Source organism: Fusarium redolens, assembly GCF_020744475.1.
Source record: "Fusarium redolens strain MPI-CAGE-AT-0023 chromosome Unknown BKA55scaffold_2, whole genome shotgun sequence".
Lineage (NCBI taxonomy): Eukaryota > Fungi > Ascomycota > Sordariomycetes > Hypocreales > Nectriaceae > Fusarium > Fusarium redolens.
In genome coordinates, this window is record NW_025763665.1 from 3,603,246 (window position 1) to 3,618,753 (window position 15,508).

Here is a 15,508-nt window from a genome sequence, read left to right on the forward strand (position 1 = left end):
CTAGATCTTTCCAAAGCCAGCATTTCCAGGAACCTTGCTCCGCGCCGTAGTAGCCTGCGTAGACCTTGCAATAGGCAACCCCTTAAACTCCGACATGAAGCCAGTATCCTTTCTGTTAAAAGCACCGGAAGAAATGAAAATGTTACCCTGGCACACGCGACCGAGGTATTGCTGAGTAGCGCTAGCAGCGGCGTTATCAGGGCAACTGTTGAGTTGGCCCTTGAAGTCGGGGACGACCACTTGCTTCACGTTTTGGAAGACGTTGCCTTCGAAAAGGCCCTTTCCAGCGGTATCGCCTTCGATGGCGTGGCCGTTGATGTCGCGCCAGACGTTGTTGACGGCGTGGAGGAATGTGGTGGCTGAGAGGGCCGGGCCACGACCGGCTGTGTGCTCGATAAGGTTGTCTAAACTGTATTAGTAGGGCACATGGTTTTGTAATGAGGGGGAGTATACTTTGGAGGGTGATCTGATCGCCTTGGCCGACCATCTCAATGGTCCAGTAGTGGTAACCGTCGCACCCAGCGGACCACTGTGTTCGGCCATCGATATGGTTGTTGGAGAGCGTGATACCAGTACTCTTATCGCGACCAAAGACGTAATGCTGGCGACCTAGGAGCGAAGTCTAGAAATGTTAGCAATCCTCCAGGCTATCTGAGCAGCTGAGCTTACCGTGCAGTGATCAACCCAGATCTTGCTGGTACCCGAGAAGGTGAAAGCATCACCACCCCAGACATATTGAGGGTTCAAGTTCGTGATATCTATCGCGCCATTAGTTATAAAGCATATAAACGGCCAGCAGTGAACTTACGGATGTTCTGAACGATGATGTTCTTGACATTAACAAACCGCAATCCCTTTCCCTTAATAATACCCTTATTCCCAACCCCAACAATCGTCTTATCAGAAGCGACATTAATCCCACTCGTTCCAGCCTTGCTATACGTAACATCAACCTTGGGATTGTTACCGCACCAATTGCCAGCAGCGTTGATAGCCAACTGACATCCCGCACCAGTCTTCCACGGCGCACATCCCTTCTCTTTAACAGTCCCCTCCGATCCGATAAAGTCGTACGTTCGATCAAGCACAATAACGCGGGGCGTCTTGTCGGTGAGGTATGTTACCAGCTCTTGGATGTTCTTGGGCGTAACAGCTGCAGCGGAACCACCACCCGTGACGCCTTGGGCGAAACCTTGTGCAGAGCCGGAGACTTTTTGGGCTGTGACGGAAGAGAAGAGCGCTGTGAGCGCGCTGATGCAGAGGCTGAACTTCATGATGGCGATAGTTGGTGTTGAAGCTGAAGCCTGCCAAGCAAGAGATTGACTGGGGAACCAGTCTCATCTTATATGAAACAATCATCCAAACGGTCGTCCCAAGTACAAGGGTCCTCGGATTTGTCGGAATGTTCCTCGGAGGAATTGCCCTATGCGAAGTTATCTAGCTCCTTGTTTCAGTTAAGTCTAAAGCACGGCCTCAGTGGAGAATATTATTTCCGTCAGTGAGCAAGTCAGTGTAGCCTTGTACGACCCTTAATTTCGTTAGCTTCGCTCTAACGGTTACGACTATCGTATAAATGCCAGTGACATTAACCTATCCAGTTATGCAGGGCGACTCTTCATTGGAAGATATACAGATTGATCATCCCATTTTGTATCGAAAAGACAAGAGAGACTCGAGAGTGATATGCGCCGTAAATACGACGATGGTGTTCAGACCGTGTTTTCACCAGTCTGGACAACGGACGAGAAAGTGGATTAGTAAATGAAACGGAACATCCCGTACGGTCGGTGACCCGATAAGGTAATGCTGATTGGCAGGGTTAAACCAGGATATATATAGTATAGGAGGAATTACAAGCCATAAGAATAACCTTTAGACAGCTGACACGCTATGGGATATTTGCGCGCTCAAATAGCTACCCTGTTCCTTCAAAGCCGACCAAGGTAGGTTCTTTATATCTACATAGATATCTACTATTTATGTATTCGCTGTACTTATCTCACTCTTGAATTGCCTGACATTCATTTCATCGCATAGCGATTTGCGCAAACAGCTTAGCCGTCTCTTCAGGAATGCTCACAAAAGGGAAATGGCCTGAAGGCAGCCTCTCAACCTTGTCAAAACCTCCAGCCTGAACGAGCATCTCCTGGAGTTCCGGAGGGATAGTTTGATCCTTTTCGCACAAGACATATGTCTTTGGAATCGTGACGTCAGAGTTGATAAACTCGGATACGTGGCCGAGACTCTTCTGACTCTGACTTCCTAGAACAAGTTTCCAAGCTTCGTCCTGTTTTTCGGGGGCAAGATCACTGAAGAAGAGAGGCTTTGCGTCTTCTTGCATGTGGAAGACTCCATCCTGTGGCCAACAGCATCAGCGAAGGGATCTGCAGGGTGAGGGATTGACATACCTCATATTCGAAATATGACATTGGCGGTGCTGGCTCCGTATCGCCTCTGGCATTCCGCCCTCTCCGGGCATACGCGAACCCAGCTACTGCGACATAACCTTTGATACCACCTGATAGACCCTTTGCTTTGCGCTCCTCAATCGTGTGCCCTTCGATGGCGAGCAATGCGGGGAGACTTCCGTAGCTATGGCCAAAGATGACAACTCCAGATCTTTTGTCAAACTCCGAAGCTAGGCGGTCGTGGATTTCCTTGACATCATCTAGAAGGCCTTTGTTGGCTAAGTCTTTGAACTCTGGGCTTGCAGGATCTTTGGAAGTGAGGTTTTTAGTGACCGTTAATCTTGGGATGGTGACGGTGAAACCATCTTGCTCCAGAATATCGGCGACGGGCTGATAGACTTCGGGACTGCAGAAGCCACCGGGGACAATAACGATGACAGGCTTGGTCTGCGACATCTTGTCGATATGAAATGAAGATGGGGTAATGGAAGTATTCAGACAGTTGGATTTGGCGTAAGCATCCAGCGATAGCTTTTATATGGTCGGGTAAGCGCTATACGGAAATTCCGATCGTAAGCAGAATTGTACCAGATCTAGTATAGCTCAGGAAAGGTAGCTTGGCTTTACAGTTAGATTCTGTAAGAATTTAGTGAACTTAGCTTGTTCATATGATAAGATCCTGAAGTTCAATTGGCTGCGATGATTCTCTGTGCCAAGCATGTTAACGATGATTTGTAACTGGTTTATGAACGACCATGGAACCTTTGGCCACAGACGAATATTATAAATATTAAATTCATTTCACCTCATTCTCTTTGAATCACTAGCTCCCCTAAGGCTTCATTGAGCATCATTTAACAAGTTTTAGGCATTACGAAAAAAGCTCTCATATCTTCACGTAACTTATCAGTATGCAGTCCCATTAACGAAGTGCCAACGAGCACAAGTAATTCTAATAAAAACTTCTTTACTACCTCTAGAACCTCTCTTTCGCCTCAATGTCATTACTCAATGAAAACAAACAGTACAGTTGAGTGGCTCTCTGCGCTGATCATGATAGACGAGTCTTACCCTTGCGCCTTGGCCTGAAGTCACTCAATAATAACTGGCGGCTGCCTGTTGGGTGTAGCAAGGACAATCTACTGTGAGACATAACAGGGAGGCCATTGGATAATGCATTTGTTTGTGAGTGTGGAGCCTGCTGGGGGCTGCGTGCATATCTATTAAGACGCCGAACCAACCCAGCCCTTCTCCTCACAGCATACTTTATCATCTTGTGTATCACGCCCATCTCTGTAAATTGACCATAATTCTGCTGCCTTCTTATCCTCGCAGACGGAAATGGGTATGTTTACATGGCATTCTTCAAAGAGGGTACCTCAATCTTAATGTACATAGCGCTAAGCATTGACGAGTCTCGGGCCCCAGAGGCCCTGTTCCTCGACTTATCTGTGCAAAGGGTACTCGTCGGGACAGGACTTTGCCCCGTTGAGCCCTGGGCTACCTCGTACGTAAATGCCGTACGCGACGGAAGGCTCGGAGATGCGATCTGGGCACGCTATCACATTTTTGGGAATGTGGTAGACGGCAAACTGGAGGACGGATCCACGATTCTCGACAGTGTTGAGGAGGAAGCAGTGAGGTATAAGAAAAGGGCTTCGCGCGAATGGGCTGATGCTGTGGCATTTTACAAAAAGACAAGTAGTGCCGATACTCATCACGAGGTCATCGAAGTTATCCTTCGAGTTGATAAACAGGATGTGAGCGGGATTCAGGTCTCGGACAGTGGATAGGTCTCTTACAGTCGGGTTTGATGGTTGGAAATTGCTTTGAGGTAGAATTGGATGAGCTTTACGCCCTATCATCACGAATAGAAGACTTTGAGTCTTTTTCTCAGTGAAGCAGAATTTAACTTCGATAACTCTGCGACTCGGCACACCGAAGCCGAGTGAACAGGGATGAAAGTACGGCCAACAGAGAATGAATCAGACCACCTCATGCGAGCCTTAGTGGTCTGAGAACTTGAGAATAGAGCGCCCTGACTCAAAAGTGTCATGGTAATTCTCAGACTCGACAAACAAGAGAGCATTCATATCGCACTTATTGCTCTCAGCTACGAAGTGTAACTACGAATGAAAACAAGGAGACAAGTGATTAGAAGTCTGCCTTTTGCCTCTACCGTGATAAACAATACACCGAGTGAGGATATTGCATTGGCATTCATCTAACTACAGGTTCCATACAAGGCATTCCACACCATGACATCGCATACCAATCGCTGGCCTTCATCATCTACTATCAACAACCCCTTGAAGTACATTTATCTTGGCGATTCCTCCTGAGATGGATGAGCTACTTCATTATGTTAGCCAGTTTTGTTCCATCGCGCCCGGGGATCATGACCTCTGGTGACGTACATCATGTATGGCGACAGCCACAGCCTCCGCAACGAAGAACGTAAGAAGACCCCTCGGTAAGAACGGTGGCGGGCTCCTCGATATAGCATCCGAATTCCTTGCTGCAATGACGGCATCTGTGGGTTTTCTTCAACAGCTCGATGACGGTGCTGATCTTCACGAGAGAGAGATTCTTAACTCGAGCTTGGAGTTTTTCTAATTCTCTCGCAGCCACCAAGTCTTCCATGAGCTTTTGGATCCTTTCACCACAGGCCTCAAGTATCTCAATCGCGAGATTGTGTTCAAGATCGAGAGTTCGAAGGACTTGCGACGAGGTGAGTTCCTCGATGTACTTGGCCGTAACCGAGGCGATGAGCGAACGGAGGTCCGCATCTCTGTTTGAGATAGACATCTCCTGGATGATCTGAGGAAGGATCAAAAAGTTCAAGTCATTGTGAAGAATGGTCTCGATCTTTGAAGTCGAAAGTGTGGCCAACTTTTCGATGTTGTAGTAGTCGGCGATGGCGTTGACGCGAAGGTGGGATAGGATGTTTTCGGCAGTCTTGTCTTCCGTCTCCTCTGACGCGGGAGAATCTTCTGACATTTTGTCTTCCTCGCCATCGGTCTGATCACCCTGACTATCTTCATCGTGATCTTGCTCAATGACCTGAATAGGCTTTTTCTCGGTTTCGGATGCGAGTTCATAGTCTCCGGTGTAAAGGAAAGTGACCATGTTCTGAACGGTCGGGACATCGAATTCATTCACAGAGATGAGCTTTGATGTTGTTTCCTGCTCAAAGAGTCAGCGAGAGCCGGTGGATGAGGTTGTATTCACGTACCTCAAAGCCGCTGCAAAGGGCAGCGGTGATAACAGGCGACTGAGGGCAGACGATCACCTGGTGAAGCTTGAACTCATGGTCCTTGCAAAGGAGAGTGAAGTCACTGAATCCTCCAGATTCCACTAATGGCAAGAGAAAGGAATGAGCCTGGGACGCCATCTCAAAGAGTCTTCTGTTCGATCAATCAAGCTCGTTGGTGTGGTGTGAAGATGGTAAGATGGTGTTGACATTTTGGAAAAGAAGAAAAGAATGAAGACCACAACGGTGAATGATGTCATACAGATGGAGCAGGCTTCTATGATATTCTTTTTGTTGTAAATAGTTGTATGTTTATCTGCAGCTGGCAGTGCCAAACAGTGCCGTGGGGCCCAAACTCATATGCCATCCCGAACACCCAGTCAATTATTCAGATTGCCAACTGTCGCATAGCATTTTTTGGCGTAAAAGAGAGGTAATTAATGCTTGCTACTTTCTGAATAAACTAGCAATTAGCAGTGATTTTCGCGAGAGGTGCTGTTTCATACAAACGAGGCATATGCACGGCAAAGTGCAGTGACAAATCGCCTTTGTGTTGCACTACACACTGACTTCCAATCACAGAGGCAGACTGAGCCGGGAAGTTGTGCTTGTTGAGTGTGGTGTTGACCTATCGGCTTGCAAAGGGTCGAGCCTGATTTCTCTGGGCCTGCCCGCCCTTAATGTTGCCAATGGCCTGAAGGTTGGTGAGAAACCAATAATGCAAGTTGGAACTGTAACAATGATTTAGGCAGTACCAAGATGACTATTCAAACTCAGCAAACGTGATTCGAGATCCTTTCCTGCTTTTATTGCTCTATACTAGAACTTGGTCTTTGCATGCAGACCTCCCTCAGTGTCTGCACCCACTTGCCATGAGCCCCTCACAGGCATGATTGTCCAAGGCGATAGCATTGTCCTTCCCATCGAAGAAGTTACGGATCTACTGCAAAACCTGGCTGCGGCGAGATTCACCACGTTACTTATGTTCAGATATCAATGTGTAGTCAAAAACGCTTATTGAATTGCACGCAGCAAGTAAATCACCAGCTTCTATAGAGTTTTCACTGTACTATCTACTGATAAAAGAAAATGCTCTATCACTTATTAGCTAACCTGATATCCCTTGGCTGTCTATCAATTTGATAAGGTAGCTTACCAGGCTTTTCCGCTGTTTGGTTGTGTGTCTTCATGGGGTCGGTCGGTCGTGTGCGTTTGGAAATACCAACCCCTAAAGATTAAGTAAAGTTACTTGGGAATGACTTGAAAACTCACTCGAGGGTAGTTGGGTACGGGGGCCATTCACCACCACTGGCCCGCTTTCAGTGAGAACGTAGACTGTGGGATCGCCACAAGTGCAGTAAGTATTACCGCAAGTTGGGCAGGGCATCTTGTATGCAGACTGGTTGACAGTTGTTTGGGAAACGATTTAAGGTCAGAAGTTACTATTTGGAAGATAAGCACTTTAAATAGCTGTAAACTGTATGAAATTGAGCCAACGCCATATACCAATCATTTTATTTTCAACCCATTTTCTGCCTGCCACGTCAGGCTGCATTATCCGGTTCTGGGAGGGTGGTCAGCGGCACATCACAACCAATCGGCAGTTTAGCCAAGCTTAGAAGCTGAGACTATGGCTCTCAGATCCCAGTGAAGATGAGGCAGATCGGCAGCGCCATTTTCTGCCTTGTTCGCCTTATGCAGCCCCAGCCCCATTGGCATCATGTGGTTGACAATTGAAATATTGATTTCAGATTACCGGTATTCCAGTTCCTTTTGTTTCATTCACTCGTTGGATTATTTGCCTCTGAAGTTGAGCTAGTCATGGAAGCAGTTGGAGCGGCTGCTTCGATTGCAACGCTCGCAGAGATTGCTCTGAAATCCTTCCATGCTGCCTCCAGTTTGGTCAAGGACTTCCGTGGTGCACCCAGAGAGCTCTCCCGCCTTACTCAACAGTTGAGCATCTTGCATTGTGAGCTGTCTCTATTATCCGACATTGAGCAAAAAGCCTCTCAAAACGATGACTTGCTACTGCTTCCAACCGAGATCGACCTACTCAGGCAAGCACTAAGCAACGCAAATGAGCTTCTGTCCAATATTCTTAATGGCCTGCATGACCTACAGCCTCAGAATTATGGGTCGAAAGCTAGGCTTCGATGGGCGCTTACAAGTAAATCCCGAGCTCAAGACTTGTTGACCAGCCTTGGCCATGCCGAAGCAGGTCTTACGAACGTCCTATTACTTGTAAACGTGTGAGTACTCGCCATTTTTCTGTATGAAAGTGTTAATAATCTCCCGCATAGTCGTTTAAGCGCATTTTCGTGCAAGTTAGTTACTTCATCGCGGGATCTCCAAAAGCCTGCAGAAAAGCAAGGCGACGGTTTATTTGATCAAGGACAGCAGATGAATAGCAATTTTCGTTTTCCTCATACAATTCTATATACTCTTTTCGATAGAAACCCACAGCTTCAGAATTCATTCTACGGTTCATGGCGCTCATGGGACATTTCAGTTTTGTCTTGGCTTGGACTTCAATTATCACTAACTATATATGGAAACGCACTTCATACCACTTTCTTCTTCTCGGGAAAACTACCACTCTGGGAATTCCCTCAAGCTAAGGCAGTGTTTTTCAATCTTGGACTTCGAATTTTCCCTTTAGCCAACATGGGCTTCTCCATTCTTAGAGGAGGCCTCTCGGTCAAAGCAGTCGTACCCGACGACTCTGAGATAATCACGGCTTGCAAGCGAGGGGACATTACCACTGTCCAAAGATTGTTTGTTTCTCGAAGGTCATCTCCATACGATGTAACCATGTCAAATTGTGGACCATTACGGGTGAGAAACATATAATTACTTGTCTTGAAGGACTTACTTACATACTACTTGCTTGGTAGTTCGCTATTGAAAGCGGCTCTTTAGAGCTGGTCAAGCTGCTCTGTCACTATGGGACTGATGTTAACACGACGTTTGGACGGTTTGAGACGTGAGTTTTAAGCATAAATAAGTACTCTTACTTGGTGGAGTTTACTGACGATGATGTCCAATAGGAGCCCTCTAGAATGGGCATTCCGAACCAGACAAATCGAAATTGCGCGCTTCTTCCTCACGCAAGGGGCTTGTTTAGACTATCTCTGCTACCGCGGTTGGACTCCAGTAATGCTACTCTTCCAGAAAGACTTTCCAGAAGTCCCGCCTGAGTTCTTTGAACTACTGTCTTGTTACTCCTTTACAGATATCGATGTTCAGGACCGCTATGGAGCCACGGTATTACATCGAGCTGCTTTATGGGGCACAATAGGAGACGTGAATGCACTCCTACAACTTGGTGCGTCGCCGTTATTGATGGATACTGATGTTGGATGGACGCCTGCGTTTGGAGCAGCAAGTACGAATAATGCTGCGGCACTGAAAAGGCTGGTCGAGGTTATGCCCCCGGACTTCATTCATCATACGGATTTCAGGGGGCGGACGATCCTACACGTTGCTATTGAATCTGGGGGCCTTGAAGCTATTGTGCTTGTTCTAGAGCTGGGAGTCGACCCCCATCAACCTTCACGGATAGCGGCTGATGAGAGTGGCGCTGTAAGAGATGTAACGCCATATGAGTTTGCGAGGTCAAAGGGTAGCGATATCTACGAAGTCTTCATCAGGGCTCTTCAAATGGTTGGACATAGTATCTCAACTGTCGAAGAAGTAGAGGTGGGCTTTATGTTTTGGGATGCTATGGAACGAAGGTCCACATAACAGCGTTGGTATATTGAAGAAGCTTTTAGTCCTGAGAGTAACAGAACTAACATGTTTAAATTACATAGAAGCAATTAGTGGCAGTTTACTATTAAAATCTCATTTTCTCTAGATTTATTTATGTATGTAACTCATTTTCTCATCTTAGTTGTGGATAAGTTTCCTAGTAACTTTGGGGATGGTGCTGGCGCTCTCGGCTATGGATAGAATAATAAGTAACGCAATTTGATGCAATAGTGAGCTAGATGTGTTATTTGCAGTTGAGGCCTGTGGCTGAGAGGTTATAATTACCACACAGAAATTAGTAGAAAAATCACCTCATATACCTCATGCGACACTTCAGACCGTCGTTGATACTCTTCATGACGCCTCGGCCAGTGCCGTCAAGGCATTTCGAACAAGCCTCTCTTCAGAACAATACAACAAGTTAGAGGCAATCGATTGCCCCAAAAAGCTTGAAAGCGAGCTTGAGAAGTCAAGTGATTCTTTCGTGTCGCGAAAGGTTCCGCGGCTTTCAAGAAGACTTAAACCATTCTTGCCAGTTAAATTTCTCTAATAAGTCCATCGATATCTTTGTTCCGTCTAAACTAGAGATAGCTGCCCTTGTTCGGGGTTCTTTACACATGCTGATATAGGCAAGTAGTAAGCAAAACATTAAATATTTTAATATCAATCTTTTTATACATTTATTCAAGACTTAGTCTTATCATATTACCCTCTGTCATAAGGAGCACATAGACAACCTTACTAAGACTTTGGGATACCTAGAACGACACTTGCCCAGGGCTAAGAGAAGAAGCAAGGGCAAGAGTATGCCTTCTGCCTCAGGCACCGACCTTAGGTCATGGCTAAAAAGGCCAGAAGATGCCTTCCTGGTACAATCCGTCGTCCAATTCAACTTCAATCCAAATGGACGTCGTCGCTTGGTCTTATATGTTACAACTCCAGCGATAACAGTATCTCCGATAGTAGACCGGCCACATCGATTATTCAGATCTACTAAAGTTAACAACATGTCTTCCAAATTCTGCCAAATCTTCCACGTCTTGCCCTGTGAGATACCAATCAGAGTTATCCAACAGCGACTGAAAGTAGCTATAATACTCATCCAATGGTATGTCCATAGGGATTAGGTTGTCGCTTGGCACAGTCCCTGTATTAACTGCTGAAGGTATCCAGACTTGTGACATCTCATTCAAGTTTGACGGATGTTGTTCGGAGTCCAAACGCAAGCCCAAACCATCTTGTTCAACGCTGTTCAGGTCAGGAACAGGCCTCGACAGACCTAGATCGACCACTGGTTGTGTTGCACCATATGTTGCGCCGTTGTCGTTAATAGGCTCTGTTCGATCATGAACAATGGGGCTCTGACGACTATTATCAGCGACCTGGCGTATACTGTCATACGCAGGTTGCGAGCGATCGCGCGAGGGGACAGCTGTACCCTCGTTTGTTCGTAAATGTTCAGGCAAATGATGCAAAATATCATGGATCTCTTGGAGTCGTTCAATGGCGGTAGTGTTGTGGTTGTCGGCCAGGTATTGCAGACTCTCCATGGCCTCGCCAAGTCCAGGCGATGGGTTGATTTTATCTTTGCCTTCACAAGCAGAGTCAAACACAGCTGTGAGAATCAAGACAAACGTGGCGGAAAAGATGGCATCGCAGTCAAAGAACCCAAAAATAGCTGTAGGTTGGTGGTTTTAGCCTTAATCTCAGCTCCAAGCTTAGGACGGCACTCTGAGGGCTCTTACCTAGGAGATTCATTCTTCGTAATGTTATGATAGTACGCACTATACGCCTAGCTGCTTCAGTGCATGCTCGGCAAAGCTGTGCCAGAGAAGAGTTCCCCAGTTGCTCCAAGCCAGAACTCGCTCTCGCAAGTATTAAATGTGCTACGTGTAGCATTACCGGACGTATTGTGAGTAAAGTGGCCTGCTCCTGTCAGCTTCAACGCTATCCAAAGCTTGAAGGACAATATGTTGGGCCTAATTAGCTGCCAGGAAGAAGCGACTTACCTGATATAGCATGAGTTGAAGAGAGGCAGTTGTTCTCACAGAAACATTCGCATTTGGTCCGTGAGCTACCGTTGCTAGATTCTCTGGTATCTCGCTCGAAATATCATGCAGACATCTGATGATCTCTTTGACGTCAAGCACGAAAGAGTCTTGGTTCTGACGCTTGGGGTTATAGAGGTCTAGTGGTTCTCAGTCAGCCGGAAGCATGGAACTGTCGGCGTTGAAATAGATCCATTACCTATAAGGATGCGGCTTGTAACTCTCGCTATTCGAGCATTTGTGCGTATTGGTTGAGTGGAGCTGAACCCCGGCTGGTCAACGGGATACTCTAGCACGATGAAAGCGTCGTCAATACCATATGGGTGGCCTGTCGCTGCCGCCAACCGTCTAGTAATCGACATGTTAACGAAATGCGGCAAAAAGACCAGTTTTGTATACACATTACCTTTCTTGCATATAAATTGTCCACCATAGCCTACCGATGTGGGCTTTCTCGGACCGAAGTATTTGTGTCCCCTCCAGAGGACGATGGTAACCGTGTGTGACTGCGAGCCGCAAGGCTATGCTGGTCTAAATGATCAGGTACAAGATTCATGACTTGTAATACAGATGGTCAAAGGCTTACATATATGTATGCTTCTTCCTTTCGGTTCATGGCTTGGAGGTAAACCCCGAGCAGCGTCAATGTCTCAATTGCAACCCTCCCTTGAGCATGTTGCTCGCTAGGTGTTGGCAGTCGAGCATGCACGAACTCGAACAAACTACTTCCCAAATCTGTATCGCCATTGCTCTCTGTGTTTTCGCCAGAAAGCAGCTTTCCCACTGCGAATATCATGCTCATCCGCAAAAACCATGGCGTCGACGGGAGCTGGCCTTCCGGATCCGTATAGTAGAGCTCGATGTTGTCGGAAACCTCTCGCGCGTCAAAGTGACTTTGACTCTGACCAATGTACAGGATGACAACCTCGAGGAGATGGTAGGCTTCTGATTCGCTAGGCAGAAGGGGCAGAGAGCCGTGATGCGTGGTGTAGGCCTGTCTTGGAGACAAGTTGTTATTGTTAAAGACATGGGCGGTAGGTGTAGGGTGGGGGATGTCGCGCCTATGTCGAGCATTACTGAGCAGGTTCTGAACCCTAAAGCCAAAGGTAGCGCTCGAGCTCAACGACGAGTCGGTTTCTATTGCTGTAACATATGTTAGCACATGCTGCTCCTATGTCAAAGGTGAATTGTATACACCGGCCGGTCAATGGTATCGAGGTCTCTGGTCTGGTCGTAGATCTCGGAATCGGTGAAGGCGCAATGGCCGGCGTGTCTTGCGGCTGTTGAGCGTCGTGACCAGTAGAGAAAGGACTTCTGGAGTATGGTCAGCTAGCGTTACCTCTAATCTATGTAGGACGATAACACTAACCGGGAAGGATCATCAACAGCATCGGGGACCCATTCTCCCATGTCTTGAACCCTTCCTTCATACTGAGCGAGGCGATTCTCGAGATCTTCAACGTGACTAGGAGAGTGTCAATGTGGATGCATAACGACGCCTGAATGGCAAACCGCGAAGGGACGCTTACGTTACTGAATAGACTTTTCTTTCTTGGCGAAGAGGAACACTGCACTGTAGTCCTCGCTTGTGGCAGTATTCACAAGGTACGGTCCCGGAGCATTTGACCTTCTTCTTCCGACATGTTAGGCATCTAGATACGCATTTGTCAGCCCGGAGTTCTTGTCAGGGAGGCACAGCTGGTTAGCGAGTGAATTCGCTTACGCTAATGACGTCTTGTTCTGTGCTTTTCTCACACCCGAAGCCCTGGGAGATCGAGACGGGGTGGACATTGCTGCTGACCTGGCCCCCAAAGGAAATGAGGAGTTTGGGTTCGGGAAGCGGGCCCCGAAGGTTCAAATACTTAAACCCACAGTAAGGCTAGTGAATTGGCTTTGTTAGCTTCGGGGAGAGGGGTCCGATGCTAAGCTCGGTTTGACACAGCTCGGGTCCATAATTTTAACGTGTGAATTGAGTCGATTACTGTATGGTTGATAGAATGAAGGATAAAAGCGAACGACAAAGTTGGGCCCATTTCAGAATCCGAGACTTCATGCTTCTAGTAGCATATACAAGACATAACTCACTCCTTCGCCAACATGTTCTTCGACAATGTGCAGCAGGGCGCGCCCGATGTTATGTATGAGCTCAAGCTTCGAGCTGATGGCGATACAGATCCCAATAAAGTCGACCTTGGCGTCGGGATCTACCGTAATGAACAAGGTCTTTATCACGAGCTGAAGGCTTTGAAAGATGTATTGTTACCCAATCATCTTTACTTTCATTGTCAAGACCAACGAGACTAACTATTCAACAGGCGAAAGATCATCTTGCTGTGACAAACCCCAATCACGATGTAAGATGAGCAAATGGCGGACAATCAACCAAGAGACAGAGCTGATGAGTGTTCATTGATAGTACCAAGTTACGACAGGTAATGCCGAATACTTGCGTAATGCTGCGCGAATCGTCTTTGGAAATGGCTCCAACATTTTAGAGTCAGGCCGAGTATGTCATCGCGGGAGCCTACATGCAATATGTACAAGTTTCTCACAACTATTTAGGTCGCTTCTGTACAGACCATATCCGGAACAGGGTCAATTCATATCGCTCTCATGTTCCTAAGCCGTTCAATCCAAGGCATGGAGAAGACGGTGTATGTGGGAACACCCACATGGGGCAATTATCAGCCAATGTGCGCGCTTGCTGGCCTCAGCTTCCAACCATACAGGCATTACTCCCCTAATACCGGTCGTGTGGACTGGAACAGCGTGCTGGAAGCTGTTCGTGGAGCGGCACCAGGCAATATCTTCATCCTTCAGGCTTGTTGTCATAATCCGACTGCAGCGGACTTCTCTCAGGATCAGTGGAAGACCTTGGCAAAGGAAATGAAGGCAAGGCGCTTATTACCTTTATTTGATATGGCATACCAGGGTCTTGGAAACGGCCTAGACGAAGACGTGTTCGGTTTACGCCATTTTGCCCAGGAAGGCTTTGAACTCTTGGCTTGCCAGACTTTCTCAAAGAGCTTTGGCCTCTACGGGGAAAGAGTCGGTGCTCTTCACGCTATTTGTACTACATCTCACGTCGCATCGGCTGTGCATGATCAGCTTCGATTCTTGATTCGATCTGAGTTCTCGTCTTCACCAGCATACGGAGCCCGACTCGTGACCACGATCTTGTCAGATCCTACGCGCGAGTCAATGTGGTAAGCCTTTAATGTTTTAGATATCGCTGCCAAGAGAATACTCACACGATTCTTACAGGAGGAAAGAGCTCAATACTATTCATCAACGACTGCGCGCGCTTCGAGAAAAGCTATTCCATCTTTTACACGATGTTCATAAGGTGAGATAAGCTAATTCGGTGTATAACCTAGGCGCCGCGAACTGACTATTTTCGCAGACCCCAGGAAACTGGGAGATCATAACTCGCGGGACAGGATTATTTAGGTAAGCATTCTCTACCACGACCTTTCAATGGCTATGCTGGTATACTAATAAATGCAAGTTTGTTGCCATTGACTGCGAAGCAATGTAAGACTCTACAGACCAAATATCACATCTACCTGGTTCCCAATGGTCGCATAACCATCCCTGGTCTCAACGAGCGGAACATCAAGTATGTAGCGTCAAGCATCGATGAGGTGGTACGGGCTTCGGAAACACCCATCCAACATCATATATAAAGACCTCCTGGGACGGTAAATGCAAAGAACCTCACAGTAGAGAAAGATGAATAAAAATAGGAAGGCCATCACAACTTCAGACCTTTTGCGGCTTATTGGTGAAAAAACAGTTTTGATCCGTGCATTTGTCGTGCTTAAACGCCCAGGATATGCTGAATAAAGCTGCAAGGCTTCAAAACTACAAGGGGACTAGAGTTTGCATGAAGCTTTAAATTTCCCGAGATTTCGGAGACCACTTTCCGGCGTGCTGGGTAACCAAGTCTTCCCTTGATCTTGTGGGCACAGGGCCTCAAACAGTGAAGGGTGTAGAACCAAATTTATTGGAGACAATATTGTAGATAGCGTAACGTGCATGATGAATGA

The 15,508-nt window shown here is 47.0% G+C and overlaps 7 protein-coding genes across 7 annotated transcripts; 3 read left to right on the plus strand and 4 right to left on the minus strand.

The window, feature by feature from the left end:
• BKA55DRAFT_500917 (pectin lyase fold/virulence factor) lies at positions 1 to 1,274 on the minus strand (the record flags this gene model as incomplete). The annotated part of the gene is made up of 4 exons (XM_046186781.1): positions 1 to 404; positions 454 to 622; positions 670 to 758; positions 809 to 1,274. The coding sequence occupies 4 exons, from the start codon at positions 1,272 to 1,274 to the stop codon at positions 1 to 3; spliced, it is 1,128 nt and encodes a 375-aa protein (XP_046055598.1).
• Positions 1,275 to 1,793: 519 nt separating this feature from the next.
• On the minus strand, positions 1,794 to 2,992 carry BKA55DRAFT_556559 (Alpha/Beta hydrolase protein). The gene is made up of 2 exons (XM_046191712.1): positions 2,409 to 2,992; positions 1,794 to 2,356 (listed from the first exon to the last, which is right to left on the minus strand). Exons 1-2 carry the CDS (start codon positions 2,862 to 2,864, stop codon positions 2,027 to 2,029), a joined length of 786 nt encoding a protein of 261 aa, XP_046055599.1. The 5' UTR covers positions 2,865 to 2,992; the 3' UTR covers positions 1,794 to 2,026.
• Positions 2,993 to 3,573: 581 nt separating this feature from the next.
• Positions 3,574 to 4,201, plus strand: BKA55DRAFT_712430 (uncharacterized protein; the record flags this gene model as incomplete). Its single annotated transcript, XM_046200823.1, has 2 exons — positions 3,574 to 3,753; positions 3,807 to 4,201. The coding sequence occupies exons 1-2, from the start codon at positions 3,750 to 3,752 to the stop codon at positions 4,199 to 4,201; spliced, it is 399 nt and encodes a 132-aa protein (XP_046055600.1). The 5' UTR covers positions 3,574 to 3,749.
• Positions 4,202 to 4,826: 625 nt separating this feature from the next.
• Positions 4,827 to 5,802, minus strand: BKA55DRAFT_685064 (uncharacterized protein; the record flags this gene model as incomplete). The annotated part of the gene is made up of 2 exons (XM_046198742.1): positions 4,827 to 5,594; positions 5,644 to 5,802. The coding sequence occupies 2 exons, from the start codon at positions 5,800 to 5,802 to the stop codon at positions 4,827 to 4,829; spliced, it is 927 nt and encodes a 308-aa protein (XP_046055601.1).
• A 1,644-nt stretch (positions 5,803 to 7,446) lies between these two features.
• On the plus strand, positions 7,447 to 9,703 carry BKA55DRAFT_556567 (ankyrin repeat-containing domain protein). Its single transcript, XM_046191713.1, has 4 exons — positions 7,447 to 7,910; positions 7,962 to 8,496; positions 8,556 to 8,644; positions 8,709 to 9,703. The coding sequence occupies exons 1-4, from the start codon at positions 7,483 to 7,485 to the stop codon at positions 9,403 to 9,405; spliced, it is 1,749 nt and encodes a 582-aa protein (XP_046055602.1). The 5' UTR covers positions 7,447 to 7,482; the 3' UTR covers positions 9,406 to 9,703.
• A 261-nt stretch (positions 9,704 to 9,964) lies between these two features.
• On the minus strand, positions 9,965 to 13,267 carry BKA55DRAFT_671583 (uncharacterized protein). The gene is made up of 10 exons (XM_046197971.1): positions 13,183 to 13,267; positions 12,989 to 13,111; positions 12,829 to 12,924; positions 12,655 to 12,773; positions 12,046 to 12,602; positions 11,866 to 11,990; positions 11,659 to 11,807; positions 11,421 to 11,599; positions 11,157 to 11,337; positions 9,965 to 11,089 (listed from the first exon to the last, which is right to left on the minus strand). Exons 1-10 carry the CDS (start codon positions 13,248 to 13,250, stop codon positions 10,392 to 10,394), a joined length of 2,295 nt encoding a protein of 764 aa, XP_046055603.1. The 5' UTR covers positions 13,251 to 13,267; the 3' UTR covers positions 9,965 to 10,391.
• A 289-nt stretch (positions 13,268 to 13,556) lies between these two features.
• Positions 13,557 to 15,294, plus strand: BKA55DRAFT_660312 (aspartate aminotransferase; the record flags this gene model as incomplete). Its single annotated transcript, XM_046197549.1, has 7 exons — positions 13,557 to 13,712; positions 13,775 to 13,813; positions 13,876 to 13,965; positions 14,022 to 14,665; positions 14,724 to 14,805; positions 14,863 to 14,909; positions 14,968 to 15,294. 7 exons carry the CDS (start codon positions 13,557 to 13,559, stop codon positions 15,143 to 15,145), a joined length of 1,236 nt encoding a protein of 411 aa, XP_046055604.1. The 3' UTR covers positions 15,146 to 15,294.
• Between the last annotated feature and the right edge of the window lie 214 nt (positions 15,295 to 15,508).